General features: G+C 41.6%; 1 protein-coding gene across 5 annotated transcripts in view; it reads right to left on the bottom strand.

Annotated features, from left to right (window-relative positions):
* The window catches only part of PIEZO2 (piezo type mechanosensitive ion channel component 2), a 213,865-nt gene extending 193,662 nt beyond the window's left edge, over positions 1–20,203 (bottom strand). For all 5 annotated transcript variants that reach the window (XM_083622436.1, XM_083622440.1, XM_083622438.1 and 2 more), the window contains exon 1: positions 19,051–20,203. In XM_083622436.1, coding sequence (XP_083478562.1) covers positions 19,051–19,114 — 64 coding nt within the window. In that variant the 5' untranslated portion in view covers positions 19,115–20,203. The remainder of the gene's footprint in view (positions 1–19,050) is intronic.
* Between the last annotated feature and the right edge of the window lie 826 nt (positions 20,204–21,029).

Genomic DNA, 21,029 nt, shown 5'->3' with positions numbered 1-21,029 from the left:
GGGTCAGGAACCTAAGGCCCATGGGCCGGAAGCAGCCCACAGAGGTTGTTTGACTGGTCCACGAGCTGCCCCTGAACTGAGCAGCCTGCTTGCGTGCTGCGCTAAACCAGCACGGCGCGGGGACTTGCTTCTGCAGCGCCGAAAATCGCACCTGCGCAGACACAGACGCCGAAAATTGCACACGCGATCCAGCCCACAGAGGGATCTCTGCGGGACCAATCCGGCCCATGCTAGATAAACCTTGCTGAGCCCTAGCTTGGACAGCTCAATGGAGATGTTGACTCAGTGTGCAGCAGCTGTGAAAAAGGCAAATTCTATGCCAGGGATCATTAGGAAAGGCATTAAAAGTAAAGCTGCTGATATAAGACTAAACAAACAAAAAAATTTTTTCTTTCCAGTAGCACCTTAAAGACCAACTAAGTTAGTTCTTGGTATGAGCTTTCGTGTGCATGCACACTTCGTCAGATACACGTGTATCTGTGTGTGTATACATGTGTATCTGACGAAGTGTGCATGCACACGAAAGCTCATACCAAGAACTAACTTAGTTGGTCTTTAAGGTGCTACTGGAAAGAAAAAATTTTTTTGTTTGTTTTGACTATGGCAGACCAACACGGCTACCTTTCTGTAACTGATATAAGACTGTTATACAAATCTGTGGTACAACCACATTTGGAACACTGTGTATGGTTCTAGTCTCCTCACCTCAAAAAGGAGGTGATTTAAGCAAACTAAATTTTAATCAGGGTAGACCCACTGAAATTAATGGACCTAAATTAGCAATGTCCAGTAATTTCAGTCTGCTCTGAGTATGACTAAGTTTTGATACAAAGCTTGGATATGAATCATACAGTTTTTATTTATCTAGATTTATTAAACAATAAAAAGATCACTTGGTTTCCATATTCAAACACTCTAAAATAAAATTAAAGAGATATCAAATTTCTGTGTTATAGAACTGTTTTTTTTATATCTATATCTGACTTTTATACAATATGAAACACAATGTTTGCTAAAGGAATATAAAGTTACATAAAGAAGATAATTTTCCACTCCTAAGTTGGTTATAGGAAAATAACTTCTGCATTAACATAAAAATGTCATTACTACAGAAAAACTAGATTGGTTAAATAAAATGTTGTCAAAAACAAGCAAACTTCCTGAAAAATATGGAAAGCTTATTAATGCATAAACATGTCTCTGTTTAGCTCACAACACAAATAGCTGTTAACACCCTATTAAGAAGTGAAAAAAATGTCTTCAGCCTTTGCCAACTAAGGGCAAAATCCAAAAGGACTTTGGGGAAAACTTCCACAGACATCCAGGTCCCTCTGAGGCTATCACAGGCTTCTTAGGCCGCCAAAAATGATTCTCCTGTAATTTGGAGGCCCTCTGGGGCAGACCAGAAGCAACTGCAGGTGGAAGACATCAGGAAGGGGAAGCTTCTTGGGATCACAGACTACATAGGGTACTTGTCAGATATTGCCATGAACTGGACTCCAACATTCTGTTCACTACAACACCAGAATGCCAGGTTTGGGTCAACACTCATGACCAGCAAGTCAACAAACTGTGACATTTGGGAAATGAGATGGTTTGAAAATTAATGAGCCCAAGGTAACAAAATTGCTGCAACTTTATAATATTGAGTGTAATGGCATGAATGTAATGGTGTTACCAAAACACCCTCCCCAAAAGTACCCTGTGGTTTTGAATAAAAGAGAAGTTATTTCAAATCTCACCAGCATTATACCATTCATATGTGAATGGGCAAAGGCAATGTCTCTCTCTATATATTCTATTACCAAAATGTCTCTGAAAGCTAGCAAACTGACCAAATAATGTTACAGAAGACTTAACACAAGCTCTAACTAATCACTAGCAAAACTAAGGATGTGAGTCTATACACACTTACATCAGAGTAAATCCCTCTGAACTCAGTAGAATCTACTTCTTCATAAAACATGCATGGGATCAGGCAGCAATGAAAGCAATTTTTCCCCCCTGAAGTGCAATACAACAAACTAAGCAGATATATTTAACTACAGCCCAAACTGGAGTTTACTTTTGTACTCCCCTGATACTCTAAACACATACCTACACTAAGAGGCATCCTGTGGAACTCTGCCTAGACAATCATAACCAAGTGTGGCTTCCCTGAATGCTCTCCTGAAATATGTGTGGAAGCTGCAGTTACAAAGATACCTACGTTACAAAAGTTCTCTTCAGTTTGGTCTTAAAAATCAGTATTTCACACAAACCCAATAACATTATACTGCTAATGTTAAGTTGTGGGTGAACATATCAGACGACACAGCGATTCTTCAAACAGCTCTTGTTTATTCACAGGCCAGAACTGAACTGAAGGGTTCAGCCAGCCTGCTTATATAGAGCTCCACTGCAACGCAACAGTAACAACTTTCTGTAACTATCCAATCACTGAATGTCACTTTCAATCCCCTATTTGCATATGTGGACCTGAGTGAAAACTATCTAGAGTATCCCCCTGCTGACCCAGGGTGAAAACTTCAATACATAACAGCTAATGAAACAAATCAATGCAAGCCTTCCTTGGAAGTGTGCAGCTCAGAGACTGACAATGGCTCTCCAATGTTTCAGGCAGGGGTCCCTCTCCCTGTCTTTCCTGGTGATGTTGGAAATTGAACCTGGGACCTTCTGCATGTAAAGCAGAAGCTCTACTGCTGTACAGTATAGGACTGCTCTCATAGAAGTTCTTGGGGGAACCGTATGTTCCCTGCATTATTTTTCACCATTTTCTTCAAACACAGCATTGCAAATGGCCTTTGAGTTGCAGTGCTCTTTGTAGGACATAGAAGCTTTACTTTTTTAAAAAACAAAAAACTTCAACGCTTCAATAAGTGCCGGAAATTGGTTTTACTTACTTAAAGTAAGTCTAAAGGTAATGCAGATATGAACAAAACAAAAAGAATTTCCCTCCCTAGGCTCCTGTCTCGATAACTTATGACTTTCCAATAACTTCTGTACAATCTTTTTTCACAATCTTCCTGCATTCCTAATCAGCGATTCTTCCAGAGGAATCTGACAGGACATGTATATGCTACTGTATCTCTGGGAGACTATTTTAAGAGACCAATAGCCAAATCAGTTGGGTTATTTATTTTACTCTTGGAAGCTATTCCCAAGCACAAAATATGAACAGTGTGAACATAAATGGTGCATGCATCTACACCGAAGCCTTCTCTGGGAAAATGAACATGTAGGAGGCCACCACATGTTGCACTTTTCTGGAAAACCCTGTAATTTATAAACTTCTCCACCACTTCTGAACTATGCTGTTTGCATGTATTTGGTACTTAACCATTAGGTCCTGCAAATGCAGAGGAAACCTTTCAGTTATGCTTGTCATGATTTTTGCAGGAAAGTACTCTGTAGAACTAGGAGGGTGGGGAGAAACTATACATGGCAGTCACATTTCAAAGCCATCTCTATCTTTTTTTGGTCTTTAATTAAGGCAAATTGTTTCAGCAGCCTGCCATCTCAGTCATCTGTTTTGTGAATCCTACCATCTAATTAAATGTTTGCTGAAATTGAGCTTTTTTCCCTTTTTTCTTTTGAAAAAGAATTTAGTGGCCAGCTAGCTCATGGGGGGGAGGGCGTGTTTCATAAACACCTTGACTTCCACACACATTATTTATTTTGTATCAATGTCAATAGTAGATGTCTATGCCAACTATTCAGAAAATCATCAGTTTCATTTATTTATTTAAGCTCAGACTATCCATAATGGTAGTGTAAGACTGCCAAGATGGTAGAGAGAGATATTAAGTTGTGTTGATGAGATTTCTTTGTCATCAATGTTTTGCTTTTGTTCTGTTTATTTTATTTAGCAAGATTTACATACCACTTAATCAAAATAAATCTCCAAGTGGTTTACATAAAATTCATCTTTTTTTAAAAAAGCAGACTTTTTAAAAAGCAGACATAATAAAATGGATCAAAATAGAGATAAAATCAACAGTTTTAAGAACAAATATACACGACAAAATTACATGTCTGGGTAGGCTTGCCTAAAGAAAAAAGCTTTTACTGACATCAAAAACAGTTAAATGAAGGTGCCTGCCTAATATTAGGATGTTCATGTCTAGGTTAAGCCTATCCAGAAGAAAACTTAGTCATTGGTTTCTACTTGCCCAAGAGTGGAAAATCTAATTTCATGAAAGTTGAATGAACTGCCCCTGAACTTCCAAACTGGTAACTTTATTTAGAGATTGGTCTCTGAAAGCTCCTGTCAGAATAAACCAGCCAGTTTCTACAATGTCATAGCACTCATGTATTTTCCCTAGCAAACCCTGCAGTAAAACAATTGCTAAAAGGGGCCCTTTCCCCTGATTTTCTCTCTCAGAGGTGCTTTATACACTAATCATTTCAATGACCAATAGAGGCTTTTTATTTTATTTTTGTGACCGTCTTAATAAGCCATGATAGTATTATCATCCAATTATATCTTGGGTTTTTTAAAAAAACCAAATATGCATTCAACTTTTTGATAAGCCCCAATCCAATGCAATCATTATATATCCAGGACAGATTTACTACATGCATTTGTTTCTTCCTAGATGCTAAGCAAACAGATCAGCCATCCATCCAAAATGCAGTTGCAGTGACAGTTAATGTGATAAATGCGGTGACACAAGCAAGGTTACAAAACAGTTATATTATGTTAACTCCCACCCATAAGCATTTACTTACTACTTAAACAAAGGACATGACTTGGACAGTCAACCCACACAAAGGTCACATAAATTAAACCTTTAAAACCTGTTTATTGTGTGCTGACTGTCACAGTCAGCTGAAGCCTCCCTGAAAGGCTCTCCTGCGCTATCATGCTATGCTTCCTACCCCAAAAAGTTTGCTGAGACTGTCATTTTATGCCATTGTGAAACTGGGAACTGTGTCTTCTGATCAAGTAGTAAATAGAGAGAGAGGCTCGCCTGGAAGCATCATTACATATCTTTAGGCACCAGGTGAAAACATTCCTCTTTATCCAGGCTTTTGGCCGTTAAATAACCCATGGCTTGTTAAATGTGGGGGAATATGATTGTTTTATTATTTTATATTATGGTGTATTGTTATGCTGTGCGTTACGGGTTTTTTAATTTAATTTTTTTATTTTAAACAAAGATAAAACTATATACAGTCAGAGAATCACCTCCAAATACTCCGCATAGCTTTGTCAAAGTGTATATGCTAAAATCAGCACAATCTTAACAAACACAAAATGGTACATAATAACCTCCATCATTTGGATTGTTGTCCACAACTAAAGTATCAGCAGCACTTCTGGTCTGCAGGATTTATAAACTGAATGAGGGAGGGAGGGAGGAAAGGAAGGAAGGAAGGAAAGAAGGTCTCATTGCTCAAGAAGATTTTGTGCTTGCACTTACTCCACTTAGCACAATGTTTAATTCAACCCAATGTAATTGTTGCACTGATATGCGATTAACATCGGTTAGCATCATAGTCATGCCAAATAATCAGTGAGATGGAGAAAGTGGGCAGCATCCTGTATGAGTGCTGAACAGAAAAAGGGGAAAGGGAAGCCAGCTAGAGAATCTCTTCCTACGAGGACCACAACCAGTGGCAAGAAGTTTAACAGCTCCTACTGTCCTGCTAAATATTGAGCTATTTCAGTTTTTTACTTTGCCAGCTGGGCCATTTTATGACACATGCAATATGATAAAAAATTGGATCATGCTAGGAACAGTGAGTAGTAGGTGATTAAGTTGTTTCCCTCCAACAATGAGGACTAACTGCAACTTTGCTGACTCAAGCAAAGCTCAATTCGTAGTTTCCTGGCACAGTGAGACAGTTGCTTTTAAAAGAGTGGAACCCATACTGTCTTTGTAACAATTCTCCAAAGGAATCATGTGGGATGGGCAGATCATAGGAAGAATGTCTTGTGACCCAAAGAAGGATGTTGTGATGTGGTTGCTTCCCAGTGATGATCTGTCTGATCCACATAATTTTGTTCAAGTGAGATTTTTATTGCTTTTCTTAAGATAACTTTGGGTGTTTTAATTACCTTCAAGATGATTTCTTTTCTTTAGTTTCCAATTTTCTTAATTGTTTAAATATTAATAATAACTTTTTTAAAGTTATAGTGATCAAGAGTAGTGATCAGAATAGTGATCAAGTTGGATATGTAGAAAGGCAGAATATAAATTATTCTAATGCATAAATGCATTTATAAATAAATAAATAAATCCAGCACCTTCTAAACTCCCAAACTAAGGACTGGCAGTTTAGTTAGGTCCATGCCTTTTGGGAAAAAGTTTTTAATCTGACCTCCAAAATCACTAAACAATCTAGCCCTCCTAATTTGGCACTTGCCTTATTATTAGATCGGACCCCAAATTCTGCCCTTAAATCTAAAAAATTAATTTCCTTCCTGTTCACAGCAGCTAGATTAGTTATTGCCTAATGATGGAAGGAAAGTTCTAAAATACCAATAGATGCTCGAGTTAATAACATCTGGAGTGTTGCTCTATCAGAATGCCTTACATACCACTGGCGACTAATCAAAGGCATCTCCAAAAAAGATACCTTTGACACGATCTGGACTCCCTTTTTCTCTTTTATTGAAGAAGAACAGGGTATTTTAATGCCACCATCATCACAGAGGTGTCTATGGAGAGGATAAAAGGTAAAGGGACCCCTGACCATTAGGTCCAGTTGTGGCCGACTCTGGGGTTGCGACGTTCATCTCGCTTTATTGGTCGAGGGAGCTGGCGTACAGCTTCCGGGTCATGTAGTCAGCATGACTAAGCCGCCTCTGGCGAACCAGAGCAGCGCATGGAAACGCCGTTTACCTTCCCGCCGGAGTGGTACCTATTTATCTACTTGCACTTTGACATGCTTTCGAACTGCTAGGTTGGCAGGAGCAGGGACCAAGCAACGGGAGCTCACCCCGTCACGGGGATTTGAACTGCCGACCTTCTGATCGGCAAGTCCTAGGCTCTGTGGTTTAACCCACAGCGCCACCCGCGTCCCAGATGGAGAGGATATATTGATTGAAAATACATTATATTGTAACCTGAATAAATGATTTGTAGTTGTTTTTGTTTTTTAAAAAAAGCAACAGCAGAGACCCTATACCTGATTTTTATTTCAATCCAGGATACTGCATTGTTCTCCAATAGTTTGTGCAGCACTGACTCATTTGAATGCATATCCAAATCAGACCTGCAATTCCTGCAGGTTTGTGTAACACCTTTTCTCCACATAAATCCCCTTTGTTGGACTGAGTTATAAAGTGTGAGGACTGAAAAGGATTTCCTCCTCTTTGCCTAACCCTAACAATTTGTGAAGACTTTGGAACAACCCACATGAACACTTTTTTGCAGTATTGCTGTTCCTTGCTTTTATACTAGGCTCGCACTGCATGCCCCAATCTTTCTCTGTCAATTTCTATGTGAAACACACACATGCTGGTTGTAGTGATAGTAGTGGTAGTAGTAGTAGTAATGATGAATCCTTCAGTACTTGTTCAGTAGCCTTTTACCCACCTTCCTCCCCCACTTCATTTTTAACTTCAGAGGTAGGATAGTATGAATCTCCATAAACACCCCACCCCCTCAGCAAAGTAATTGCATGGCAGGGGGAGGAGCTGCCCATCCATATACATACAGCCGTATCTGCGGATCCAACCTCTCCCTATGCAGGACGATGCAGAGTTCACTGTCTCTATTACCGGTAATTACAATTAACTGTCTATGCATTCATGTATGTGATTTTTAAAAAGTGACCTTTCAAGTGCCACCTACTTCCCACATTGTGAGATAAAGAAAAATGTCACAGTATCCTTCACAGCAGTATGTAGAAGGGAATCGCATTATGAACAAAGGCAATATAGCACTGTATTCCTTACAGGGTGGTCCCATGGAGCAGCAACTACATTGTGAAAATATTAGTACAGTGATGCCTTACAGACAAAAACGGGCTTCAATGTGGATAGCACCCTCACATATCAGCTACTAATTATTAATTTTATCAAATAGCAAAGTACAGCAGGACTGCCATTAACAACAACAAAAAAGAAGCCCCAAAACCTTGCCATTTCAATTTCTCAGGAACTTCAAATAAAATATTTGAAAGAAATTGGGAAGAAGAGGACGGGAGAAACTACCTTCAGATTATTCAAAAGCTTTAGTCAGTGATAGACTTATTAGGTAGTCTGCATGCTGCCTACCTTGTTTCTCTAACAGCAGCTTCAAAATCATGCAACTGTCTGAAAGTGCTTCAACTTTTAAACAAACACACATTGTTCTATCTATTATACAAAAGCAAACTTTTATTTATATTTATAAAATAGAAGAGGCCTTGAAAGTGCCTTATGTGCTATATAAGCAGTTTACAAACAGTATTGTAAGTCGCCTGCTATGGTTAAAAGTGTATTGCTCTCCAGAGACGGATTGCTTATGCACTTTAATCCACAGACCAGACTACACCTCACATGTGGTCTCCGAGAAAGCAGGCAGGATGGGTTTAAGTCATGAATTATTCATCTGCTCTCATCAGGACAAAAGGTACATTGAACTACATATCAGTGTGGGAGGTGTAAGAAATTCTAGTTGTAAATGTCAAAGAGAAGGATACGGAAGGCATAAAAGAGGATGTCAAAAGTGAGCATGTCAGCAGATGCACTTACATGCATCTAGAAAATCAATTGGCAACATTGCACAAAGGCAGAAGGCTGACAGAAGAGCAGCGTAAAACAGCAAAAGCTCACAGACCTTCATAATTGGCTTCCGCATATCATCAATACATCATGGCCCTAAAAACCAAACACTCAAGGGCTAAAAGCCACAAGAGGTGTAATCCATCCTACTCCTTTGCTAGCACCTCTTTCACATACAACACAGCCTGCTCCTTTTCTTTTCAGAACTCACACTTTCCTTCCCACACCTCCACCTCAGCTAAGCAGGTTGGGGCTAGAAATACTGTTTTACAACTGTAGAAGGTAAAACTACAGCTCAGCCCCATGATATCTGGTCTCTGGGGATCTGCAGGATTCCATCTTGTGCCCTGCATTATTCAGCAACTACACAGAACTGTTCCATAGGGGTTTTGGTCTACTGTTGAAGCATTGCCCTAAACTGTGTGTTCCTGCTTGTTGGCCGAATACATGTTTTTAGCAAATTATGATTGTTTTAAGCCTTTGTGTTAAACACACAAAAGTTGAGGTGGAGTAGGTACCCTCAGAGATACTCCAGGTTAGACCGATATGAGCAGCCCCTCCCTTTACACCAGAAGTGGAGTACCTCAGGCCTGGAGAAATAATGTGGCCTCCAGGCTTCTCTGGCCAGCACTCCGGGCTTCTCTGCACCCTCCCCAAGTGCTTTCACCCAGATGGATTGTGCCGTTGAACTGTAGTAATGCTTCTTTCTTGTCTGGATAGAGGATGAAGAGGGTGTGTGTGTCTGTGTGTGTGTGTGTGTGACTAGAAACCTCTGACTTTTGTATTGCTGGAATGTAGCCTACTGTACAAAGACCAGATTACTTTGCCGACTTTTGCTTCTGACCATGTCCACAACATGGATGCAGCTGGCAGATGGATGCAGCTGCCCATGCAAAAATAGGGCCTTTGGGCTGAAAAATGTCCCTACCTCTGGCATATCCAGACATAATGCCTGAAGAGAGCTACAGAAAGTAGTAACATATACACACAAGCCCCTGAGATCATCATCTGGGGCCCTTCTTCATGTCCCCTCCCCCACAAGAGGTCCAGAGGGAGGCAACAGGAGAATGGGCTTTTTCTGCAGTGGCTTGTGAAATGCTCTCCCCAGGGAGGTTCAGGTGGCACCTTCATTATTCATCTTTAAGTGCCAGGCGAAAATGTTCAACCAGGCCTTTGGCTGATTAACATCCAATACCCTTTTTAAAATGTGTTTGTGGGAGGGGGTGGGGGGAGGGAGGTTTGTGTTTTTTGTTCGTGTTTTTATCATGTATTTTATGTTGTGAACCACCAAGATCTACGGATAAAGGTCGGTATAAACATATAATAAATAAATAAAAGTAAATCAAATGGGTATAAGAAATGGCACTTGGTAGTTTTAAATTCTACCATACCTACCTTTCACTTTTCCATAGAAGCTGGCTACTTAAGTAATCATCAGGATTTCCACTCATTTATACAAAGCAAAAGAAAAGCAGAAGAAAAAGCAGCAACAGAAGTATCAATTGTCCGACTGCATCTCTGCTCATTTAGTTTTAACCAAAACATGTGGAGAGATTGCTTCCACTTAACATGATAGCATTTCTGGCATTAAGCCTGAATACAAACACAATAGCTTTATCACCTACCAATTTGATTGCCATTGTTAGGTAATTGGACAGTGTGGTAAGAGACAGCAACTGATGACTGATCTATGAGGCTGGTTTCACACATGCAAATTATTGATATATGACACCAAACATCTGCACTCAGGTGTACAAATGCAAGCCACTTCAGTTAAAAATTGGTAATATTATTGCCGCTTCAATGCAGGGGTGCCAACTTGAATAAAATATTGTGGGAGCCCATGTAAGCCCCACCCCACATAGTTGATTACATGATTCTGCACACATAAACACCATTTGAATGGCAATGCTCATCAACTTTGGGGGTACCAGCCCCCTCAAATATTTTATTGGGGAGGGCAAAGCCCCCTTGGCCCTAGGAGCTGGCTCCTATGCTTCAGTGGAACATGAGTCTTCTAAAGATTATGACAATCTTTTTAAAAATAACTTTTATAATCAAGGATCAGAGGAATAATAAATGATACAAATAAATAGACCAAGTCTTCTCATGTCATTTGTTGCTATGAGCTGTGTTAATCCTCTCATGAAGGTTAAGAACAGTTTCAGGTTAAATACGGACCTCCGGAACGAATTAAGTACTTAACCTGAGGTACCACTGTATATTACTGGGGCAGAGGGGAAAAGATCCCTCCCTCAGGTTGGGTCCAAGTACTCTGTATGCCCATTCAAAATCATCAGCAGAGATTATCAGGTCTGGAAGCAGTGATTTAAGCCATGAGGCAATAAATTGCACAGGAACATTCTATTCCACTCCCTCCAAAAAAAGAAAAGAAAACGTAAATTATTTCTCCTATTTCAATTTTCTGCATCTTCAAACTTGTTGTGTATATCTAAATTTTCTTTTCTGTATTTTTTGCTCTTTTTGTCATAGATACGGCATACTTCTTTTGTTGCTGTAGTTGTTTATGTTAAAGAGTCAAGCCTCATGTTTCATTGGAAGCATTAGTTATTTCCAAAGTGTTTTTTACCAAGCTCCTTTATGGATTCTTGTGCTACAAATTCTTTTCTTAAGATATTGTTACCATTTTCTTTCTCCAACAAGAAAGGACCTTTTTTGAGAGCGGTGCCATCTAGACTGTGGCTTGCATTAGTGTCCATGTTGAAGTGAGCCTTCTATTACCTAGCAGGAAGAACTGAGTGAAGTCTTTTATTTCCAACTTTTCTGAATCCTTTTGTGTTCCCATCTCCTTTCTTCAAGGTTTTGGGGTTGTTTATTTAGACATCAAGGGCTTTTGCTCCAAGCTGTTTTTTCTGGGTGTTGGAGAAGAGCTTAGAATTTAAGTGGCCACCTTCTTTCCTTCATGACCACTCTAATAATTGTGGCAATTAAATATTTTCACTAAATGAATAATACACAAGTGTGAGCAATAAGCTTTGAAGTCACTCCAACAGATGCAGCATTATGTGCCCAATCAGTTATCTATCCATCAAAGAAATGATACATACAGTAATCTCTTCTAATAAGTCTGATAACAGATTTCCTGCTTCACTACAGTATTTGGAATGGTTATTCAAATTCAAGAGAATGGGCAGGTAAACAGAGCAGGAAAACTCAGGTAGTGACCAGAGCTTCATTGCCATGAACAAAAATGAGAACAAATAGCTTCATCTCATTTCAGTGGCATTTATACTATTACGGACATCTAAAACACATAACTTACTTCTAGTTCGGACTTGCTATCTCACATTCTGGGGTTTATATTTTGTCAATAATGTGGCAATGCTGTGTTTTAATTGTTATCACCTGTCCTGGGACCTTAGGGTGAAGGGTGGTAAATAAATAATCATAATAATGATATCAAGAATAATGCACGCCTTCAGCCTCTTATCAAAAGGGGAGTTCAGCTAGGTAAACATTTTTAAATAGCAAATGAGTTTCATGTCTATTTCCTCTTAAAAATGGCTTGGAACAAAATACAGTAATGCCTTTTATTGCTATTAGAAGAAAAGCCCAAGAGTGAGGTTTAGAGTATTAATGAAAAAGCTACTTCTCTGAACATCTGGGGGCATTTAGCCTTCCTCTCTCTGCTCTCACCTGCCATTTTTTCCCTTCCTAACATAACTCGCCCTACGTAATGATAGTTGAGTTAATGTTTCTCAGCCTATTCTCCATATAGAATTACCTTCCCATGGTCCTTAAAGAACATGTATCCTCCCCTTGCAGATCATCCCACAACCCTTATTAGCCCCCATCATTTCCTCCCAAAGCACAGATCAAATTAACAACTTCTCCCATTCCTTGGCTCTCACCCAAAACATATTCTACATTGTGCCTTCTTAACTATTACACAAAATATGTTTTATTGCCTCACAAAGCCTGGGAAGTTCCCACGTTCAATTAAATGCAGGATCTCCCAGTTCTGTCACTGAGTCCTCTCCATGGTCATAAGGACAGCACAAATCCACTCCACATCCCCATATGCCATTACACCCAGGGAGAAAATGCTCTCTGAACAGTACTCAATTCAACAGCTCCACAATCCATCTTCAGAATACACACTCCAGCAGCTCAATGAGCTTCCTCAAGCATAGTATGCTCCAGGGCTCACCTGGGATGACTGTCATCCCTGCTCTTTTTAATATCTCACTTGGTGGTATGTTTTACAAGTCAGACGGGCAGCAGCTTTCCAGAGTTTCACAGAGGGCTCCCTCCAAGCCCAACCTGGAGATGTGAGGGTGTAAGTTACCCAGAACCTTCGAGATGGCTGAGATTTGGTTTCTATCCACCCCTGGTTTTTATGCTTTCAGAAAAGCCATCTTGGCTGCCAGTCCGAGACTGTGAGACTTTTGGGAAAGTCTCACAGTAGTTTCCCTGCTACCTCTCCCTTTCCTGCCTGTGTCGGATCCACAGGGATAATCAGGGAAAAGAAATGTGGTGGGAAAACTTGAGAGTCTCAACAGCAACAACCAAAAGCAATATTAATGGGGTTTTTTAAGTGTTAAAAAATGGCTGTGTCTGGAAGAAGAACCAAGCCATGCCCACTTCATCTTAAAGGAAAGTGAAACTCAAGCTCAAAATTCACAGAAATTTCACTTTCCCTGAAACTTATTGAAGAATGGCCCTTTACAGAGGGGACAAACGGCCTCGTGAAAACAGCAGAAAAGTTCTGTTTACCATTAGTTTTAGCTGTTATATAGCAACTAATTAGTATGCATTCCTTGTTTGGGAAGTATATGCATTAAGCCAAGAAAATTTAATTTAGATTGTTCTCTCATTGGGGGGCAGCTTCAAATTAATTTATCCTGGATAAGAATAGACATGACAGGTCAATAGTCAAGTAAAGCATATTAAAACACTGATTTAAATCCCATACTAAGTGCAGGATTCAATGCTAATTGCTAGTCAATGATGAACAGTCTCACTGTCTAGTCCACATTCAAAGAAAATGACACCTAACCAAATTGGCTAATATCCTAGATCAGGCTTCCTCAAACTCGGCCCTCCAGATGTTTTGAGACTACAATTCCCATCATCCCTGACCACTGGTCCTGCTAGCTAGGGATCATGGGAGTTGTAGGCCAAAAACATCTGGAGGGCAGAGGTTGTGGAAGCCTGTCCTAGATGTACATTCAGACCCATCTTATGAAACAGCTCTTACAGCAAAGACATCACTGCTGTGGAATGCAGATAGGTGGGTTACATATTAGAACAAAAAGACTAAGATGTCAGAAAGAAGACTAATTAGGACTTTCCCAAAACGATGAACTGAATGTAAAAAGAAGGGATTAAAAAGAAATCTTCACCTCCATGATGAGAAGTGTTGCTGGTCTTATCAAATTGTTTTACTTCCCTCAAAATTCCTTGGATACTTCTCTGATGCAGAAACTTTAATAGTCACTCCAAACTTTAGGTAAAACTTAGTTCCCATGTCTTAATAACTACCACTGCATACTGGAATTTATTAATGAGATCCAAATGTGTAGAGGCAATCCAGTGCTAATGAGAGGCAGATAATGATACCAACAGAACAGCCTGAGCAGGTGCAGACAATGTCATCAGGTCAACCCAGCCCCAAAGAGGAACTGGAAAGAGAGCACACCTGTGCATACCACCCACTCAATGCACCCCTCCCACCTCCAACATTCCTGTATGTCCACATAGGGAAGACACACCCAAAAATGGCCTTTATCCACAACATTTAAAACACATAGCCTGGAAATCAGTGGCTCAGCTGAGGGCTATCTTCAGCACTATAGTAAGATCAGGTGTGCAGTAATCCCATGATATTTTTTTCTCTTTTCAGCAACACTCCTTTTGCTTCTAAATTTCTCAAGTGTTTTGACTGAGCAGGAACCTCCAAAATTGCCACAAAATTTGACAGCAACTCTAATATTAAATACATTTAATGAAAGACCAAATGTTCATCAAATCAAGTACCTGTTTTACTAAGCTGTACTCCCTCCTAAAACAACCAAAGAAAATTCAAACCCTCTATCCCGGAAGAAAAAAACCAACAAGCTATTTTATAAGGCAACTGTTAATTAAATAAACCATGAACAAAAACTTGAACTAATAAATCATCGATCTGCTCCACAGCATATCTTCAGCATCTAGGACCCAGGGCCGAGGCTTTTGTCCATAAATCAGTCTCTACTTTTATGTTTGTCCATGCCTCCTGCAGCTTCCTTTCAGGCTCTCGGTAAAACAAAGAGCTTCATTTTCTAGGGGTGGGAGAGTATGGCAGCACCCAAAACATGGGACCAGGCAGTGCGCACACTTTAGAAGGCCAATTCCAAATCATATGCCACATGTTACCTGCTTTTATTCTTGTACAGCAAGTCTTAAAGCCTATCAGTCTCCATTATAACAGTGGGACTAAACTGGCGCCAATCCAAAGAGTTTGGCTTTAATTGGGTTGTACATCGGACTGCCATCAACTTAGAGTTTGCCTTCACAAGCTGAGAATTGTTTACAGGCCCACTGCATAAACAAAAATTGCAGTTTAAATCTCTTGGATACATACATTATTCCGCAGAGTAGCCAGCTGCCTCTCATTACCAATTTCTATATAGAAATGGGGCCCATCCCCATCGCATTCGGATAAAATCCAAATGTGCAATATCACGTGAAAAGGAATTACACACACAAAGAAAGGGCAATTAGGATCTGAAGGGTCCTTAAGAGAACTTATTTACAGGCTCACAAGGAGCCAGTTTATGCAGAACAGCTTTGCCACTGTACATCTCTAGAGAAGCTGATCTGAACTTGCTTTCTTGCATTCGTTCCAATGAGACATAAGCATCTCCAACTTCTATGTCCTCCAGTGCAACTAACAAAGGCAGGTTATGTTAATGTTAACTACTATTGTGATCAGATAATCACAAGTAAATTAGTCCTCAAGAAAATGCACAAATGTATCACAACATAGCTCAAATGATGGACCTGGTAAGCTACTTACCTGGAAGCAGTTGTTGCTCATGTCCAGATAAATGGACTACTGCAAGACTGAGATAACTGCAAGGAAACAGAGCTAGGAAAGAATACAGAGCTAGGAAATAATGCTTTAAATGCATTGTGTGAATGTGGTCTCTTTCACTGGGAGATAACTGTCAGAAGACTATGGAACCACATCAGCTACCCTAACTTCAAAAGTGGTCATGTGTGTTTACATAAAGTTCACATTTCACACCTGAAAGGTAGATGGGGGGAATTGAAATATTATGCATTTTGGAGTTGACAGAGCTAAGATGTAAAAGATTGCCTGGCTCAGAAATCAGAACAGACATGAAAACAATTGGTGCGTCTCGTACAGAAATGGAAAAGGCAAAAGGGATCAAATGGAGGAATGTGTCTGTGTAGATGTTACAAATCATTTTACTATAAAGGAAGCACATGCAAGACAAAGTGCCTTTTGAAGATGAATGATTTCTTCAGGAGTACTTCAGGCAATGGCATTTCCCAGATAACAAATGAATAAAACAACAATTACAATTAAGTCCAAGGCTAATAGCAAGCAGCTTTGGGCAGCCTCCAAGGTTTATGTATGAGTTATGGGGAATCCTGGAGACTTGATTTGGAAGGTACTTGGGGAGAATAAAAGCTCTGAAACCTGGGCAACAGCCTTGACAACCTCATCCAGCTGCTTCAGCTGCTGAAAGCCTGTAATATTTGGGATGGTTTCCACAAGTGAACAGAAATGATTAGGAAGGCGTTTTAATGAGATCCAGATCATCAGGATTTGCAATCCCTGGTCAGAGGAAGGCAAGGTTGTACTTCCTACTTCAGGCACAGGAAGCATGGCTCTTGTGGCAGGAGTTCCACCTCAAGGGTGCATTTCGCCAAGTCATTCCTGAGAAGTGGTTGGCTCAAATAAAATGACTCTCCATGCTTGCGCCATGAAACTATGCTGCCAAACTAGAGTCAGAACCACCCTCCTTAATATTATAATCACCTTGTACAGGGTTCTAAACTACGCAATATTCAGATGCTAAACTCTCCAGATGGCAATTCACACAATCTGTAAGAAAAAGATGATGATTGGCAGTTCAGGACACTGGTGTTAAGTTGCAAGTGAGTCCAGATGATAATAACAGCAGGCATATCACAGTAGTTTTTAGCCTGTTAATGAATACAGTTGATTATTTAACTAGAAAACCAAATTCCTGTGTTAATAAGTATCTATTCATCTACACTTGTACTGAAGACACTGAGAGCACTATTTTCTAAAGGAAAGGATTGAGAGCTTATCAGCACAGCACATACACTCTGGCCTCCACCCCTCTGCGCCACAGAGATACAAAAGCAAATGTTTAAAAGCAGCAAAAAACAACAACAAACACCACCCCGAAACTTTCATGATTCTAATCATGCCTTGACCAAGCTACACGGTTATGGAATGCTACGGTTTTGCAGGCAGCTTGACCTCAAGTTTGTGTTCCTGCTCATGGAAACCACAAGATTTTGGGGCACTGGGATGAGGGATAAAATGTTTGTTTCTTCCTTCTATTAAAGATGCGGCATTTAGCCGGTGTTAGTATCATCCACTGAAGAATATTTGCCCATTCACTGAACTACTGTGAAATTTAGTGAGGGCACAGAATTTTTCATGCTCTCTTCCTATGTGTCAAAACAAAATCTTTTAGAAAGGTGAAGAAGCATCTGATGACTGGGTGTGAGGAGGCAGCTTCTACATGCCTCAAAGGACGTTCCCTTCCTCAACTCTTAGAGGAGGTTATCCAGAAAGTTAGAAGAAGTTACTCAGGATAGATGCATCACTATGCAGATTTCCCAACCAACAGGGAAATCAGTGGCACCACCTAATTATGTGGGCAATGTGTTTGAGACACCAATACTTCGAAACAGAACGTAGTATCTAAACTGGATTTATAATTACAGAGTGCCAAGTGAATGGAATGTGCTCCCACAGACTTTAAGTCACAGGCATTACCATGTCCATGAATGCCTTGACCCATAAATGGTAAATAAGGAACCAAGAATGAGCTACCAAATTAAACTTAATCTGTAACATATCAGTGCTCCATGTGTTAATCTCCATCTGAATATTTAGACTCAGCATGATCTTAAATCCTGGACACCATTCTTAATGCTTTTTCTGCATTGTACTAACAGGCCACAATAATCCTGGTAGTATTTCAATTTTAGTCGAAGTTCATTCACCAGCTGTTATTTGATTCATTCTCTTGCATGCAGTATATCTGTCCTGTAATATATGAAGTGTGATCCTAAACTCAACTCACTGAGTACAATGGGTCTTACTCCACAGTAAGCGTGCTAAGGACTTCAACCTAAAAGATGAACATTTATTCATTCCGATTCCTGTTTTGTCAATAAGGTGGACGTAGATTAATATTAATTTCTGGTGGCACTCTAGAAATAATTTCCCCTTGGTCATACAAGGGAACTAGAACCAACTTTTCCTCTGCTTGAAACATAACCAACTTGCTTTTGTTTAAACTAGATTTTGTTTTCAGGTAAGAAAAACCCAAACATATGTAAAATATGCTTTTCATGTAAAGGCCATTTTTTAAGGTGTGGCCTTAAAACAGAACTATGATCTTTGGGAATCAATGGTGCATGCATACTTCCCAGTAAATGCAAAAATGTATTTTTTCACTTCTTAATATGCAACTGTGCTTTAGGCTGTAGGAGAGTATGCCAGCAAATCAGATTAATTCTGTACAGGTTTAGGCTGCAGCCTTATACACCTGGGAATGTCCCATTATACTGAATGGGACTTACTCCTGAGTAGACGTGTGTAGGATTGTATTAAGCTGAACAGATCTTTTCACCCAGTGCTGCCCTGCAAACTAAATACTAATGCTACAATTCTTTACACACTAACCTGGGAGTAAATCCAACTTAACTCAAGGGGACTTACTTCTGAGTAGACATGGAAAGGGTTACACTACAAATCAGTTTTGAAAGTGCGTAAATTTCTATTTAATTTGACATACGTGGGGTGCAATGGTTCTTTCAGATCAGGTGGAGTAAAACTGAAAAGTCTGAAGAGAAGAGGCAAAGGCCACAGCATTAAAATAAGGCTTTTCTTAAATAATCTGTATGGGGTAAGTGATACAGTATTCATCCCTGTAGAACAAAAGGTGCCTCAGTTTTAGAGAAAAAATATCCAAGATGTGCATTACATTCAAGAAAGAGACCTTAAGACTACCTACTTCCAGAATAACGGTCTTACATTGCCCGCACCCCACTATCACCCCCTCTGTCCCAGCAAGAAAAACTCCGCATACCAGTGACTAGACAGATGGGAAGTAGTAGTCTGAAGATCAATCCACACACCACTTCTGTTGCCATCGCTGGGAGATGGGACCACTTCGAGTCTTGGCGAAACAAAGGAGCCCAGGATCACTTGCAATGTCACCAGGCGCCAGCTCCTGTCTTTGAGGTCCACCCTTGTCCGGGGCTGGAGCAAACGAGCATTCTCTCTGCGTGTCCTGCGGGATTCTTCTCAAGAGCCCTTCGACATCTCCGGAGCAGCCTGTCCAAAAAGCAACAAAAAGCCCAACAACTCCGAAGCGCGGCTAGCAAGATCCGCTTCTTAAGGCTTCCAACTCAAGGCGCACCGTTTCTCTTGCAGAGGAAAGTCTTTAGTTTGTTCACTTGAGAACCATTTTGCTCCAGCCCTCATCCGGGCGGGCGTGGGGTGGGGGTGGGGAGGGGGGTTATCGCCTTGAGCGCTGCCTTAGATGAGCTCAAACCGAGCCGTCTCTGTCGCGCATGGCTGCGCCTGTCCCGGATCCCTCACAGTTCACGCGCGAGATTCCCAGACATAACAAGAGCCGCCCCGTCGGGGACCAGCAGAACTTCGGGCGCTCCGAGCGAGGCGCCACCAAACTGTCCCCAGCGTCTAGGCAGGAGGCATCGCGGGAGCGTCGGAAGCTGCCCAGCGGCCAGCTCTCCCTTGCGCGCGCGCTCGGTCTCAGGCGAGAAAAGCGCGTCTTCCCAGCCGCGAAGCTCCCGTCCAGCCGCCACAGCCCGGGGCTTTGCCTACATATCTCCACCTCAATGAAACTTGGCGTGACCCAGCCCCCTCGGCGGGGCGGGCCAGACGGGGCGGGATGGAGCGGCCCCGAACCAATCGCGGAAAAGACGGCGAGGGAGGCCGGAGTTTCAGGCGGCTGAGGCGGCGGCAAGCCCGCCTTCTCCAGCAGCTCCGCCTTCGCCCAGAAGGCTCGCAGGAGATTCCCTGACGGGACTAATCACGAGCCAGGTGTTGTCCGGAGAGAGCGGCTTCCTCCCGGTCAGGAGAGCGGGCGTTTTGTCGCCTCGCCTTCGCCCGCGCATTCCTCCGCGAAGAGACAGGAGCCCGCGAGTGGGCTGAGGCTGCGAATTGCGCGCGCTTTCTCTCCTCGTGGAGTGTAGCTGGCGCCTTGCCGCGTTGCCTCTGGTCCGCGCTTCCGTCCTCGCAGCTGGAGAGGGCAGGTGCGCAAGTGGCCAGGCGTCAGCCCCTCCTGCGGGGCACGGCCGGCTCATTTTGTGCCCGGCTGGTTCAGCAATGTGGATTGGGCGCAGAGAGCCCAGGCTTCCCCATTGCGCCGCCTGGAGGGCAACCAAATGCACAGAGGTGAAGGCTGTTTCTGCCTGCACTTTCTCTTGTGGGGGTGGCGATTAGGTCCACATCTCCCTCTTCTGCTTGCACTCAGGGAGACTGCAGGAGCCCCCGGCGCTTACCCTGTTGGATGGATAGCCCCCGTTCTAGTATGGTAGGAAGGGTTAAGCAAGTGACAGTTGCTGTTTTGTTTATAAAAGTGTGTGTTTTATTGGTTAAAGTACCATCAAAACTTTACATTAAAGAGTGAACAACAACCCCAGGCATCTTGTGGTTCATTGGACACAGAACAGGGCGTTTAGAGAGAGCACAGGGCAAGTTTTAAGAGCGGCCACATCTACTTCTGATCACTCACTCCAGGGACACTGGGGATTGAACCTGCAACATTTTACGGTGGTATCTCAGGTTACATACGCTTCAGGTTACAGACTCCGCTAACCCAGAAATAGTACCTCGGGTTAAAAACTTTGCTTCAGAATGAGAACAGAAATTGTGCTCCGGCGGCGTGGCGGCAGCAGGAGGCCCCATTAGCTAAAGTGGTGCTTCAGGTTAAGAACAGTTTCAGGTTAAAAACGGACCTCTGGAACGAATTAAGTACTTAACCCGAGGTACCACTGTACATGGAAAGCATGTGCGCTACCACTGAACTGCTCACTCACC

Source organism: Podarcis filfolensis (genome assembly GCF_964270895.1).
Source record: "Podarcis filfolensis genome assembly, chromosome: 7".
NCBI lineage: Eukaryota > Metazoa > Chordata > Lepidosauria > Squamata > Lacertidae > Podarcis > Podarcis filfolensis.
Note: the sequence above shows the minus strand (reverse complement) of the source record. Positions and strands in the feature narration are given on the sequence as shown.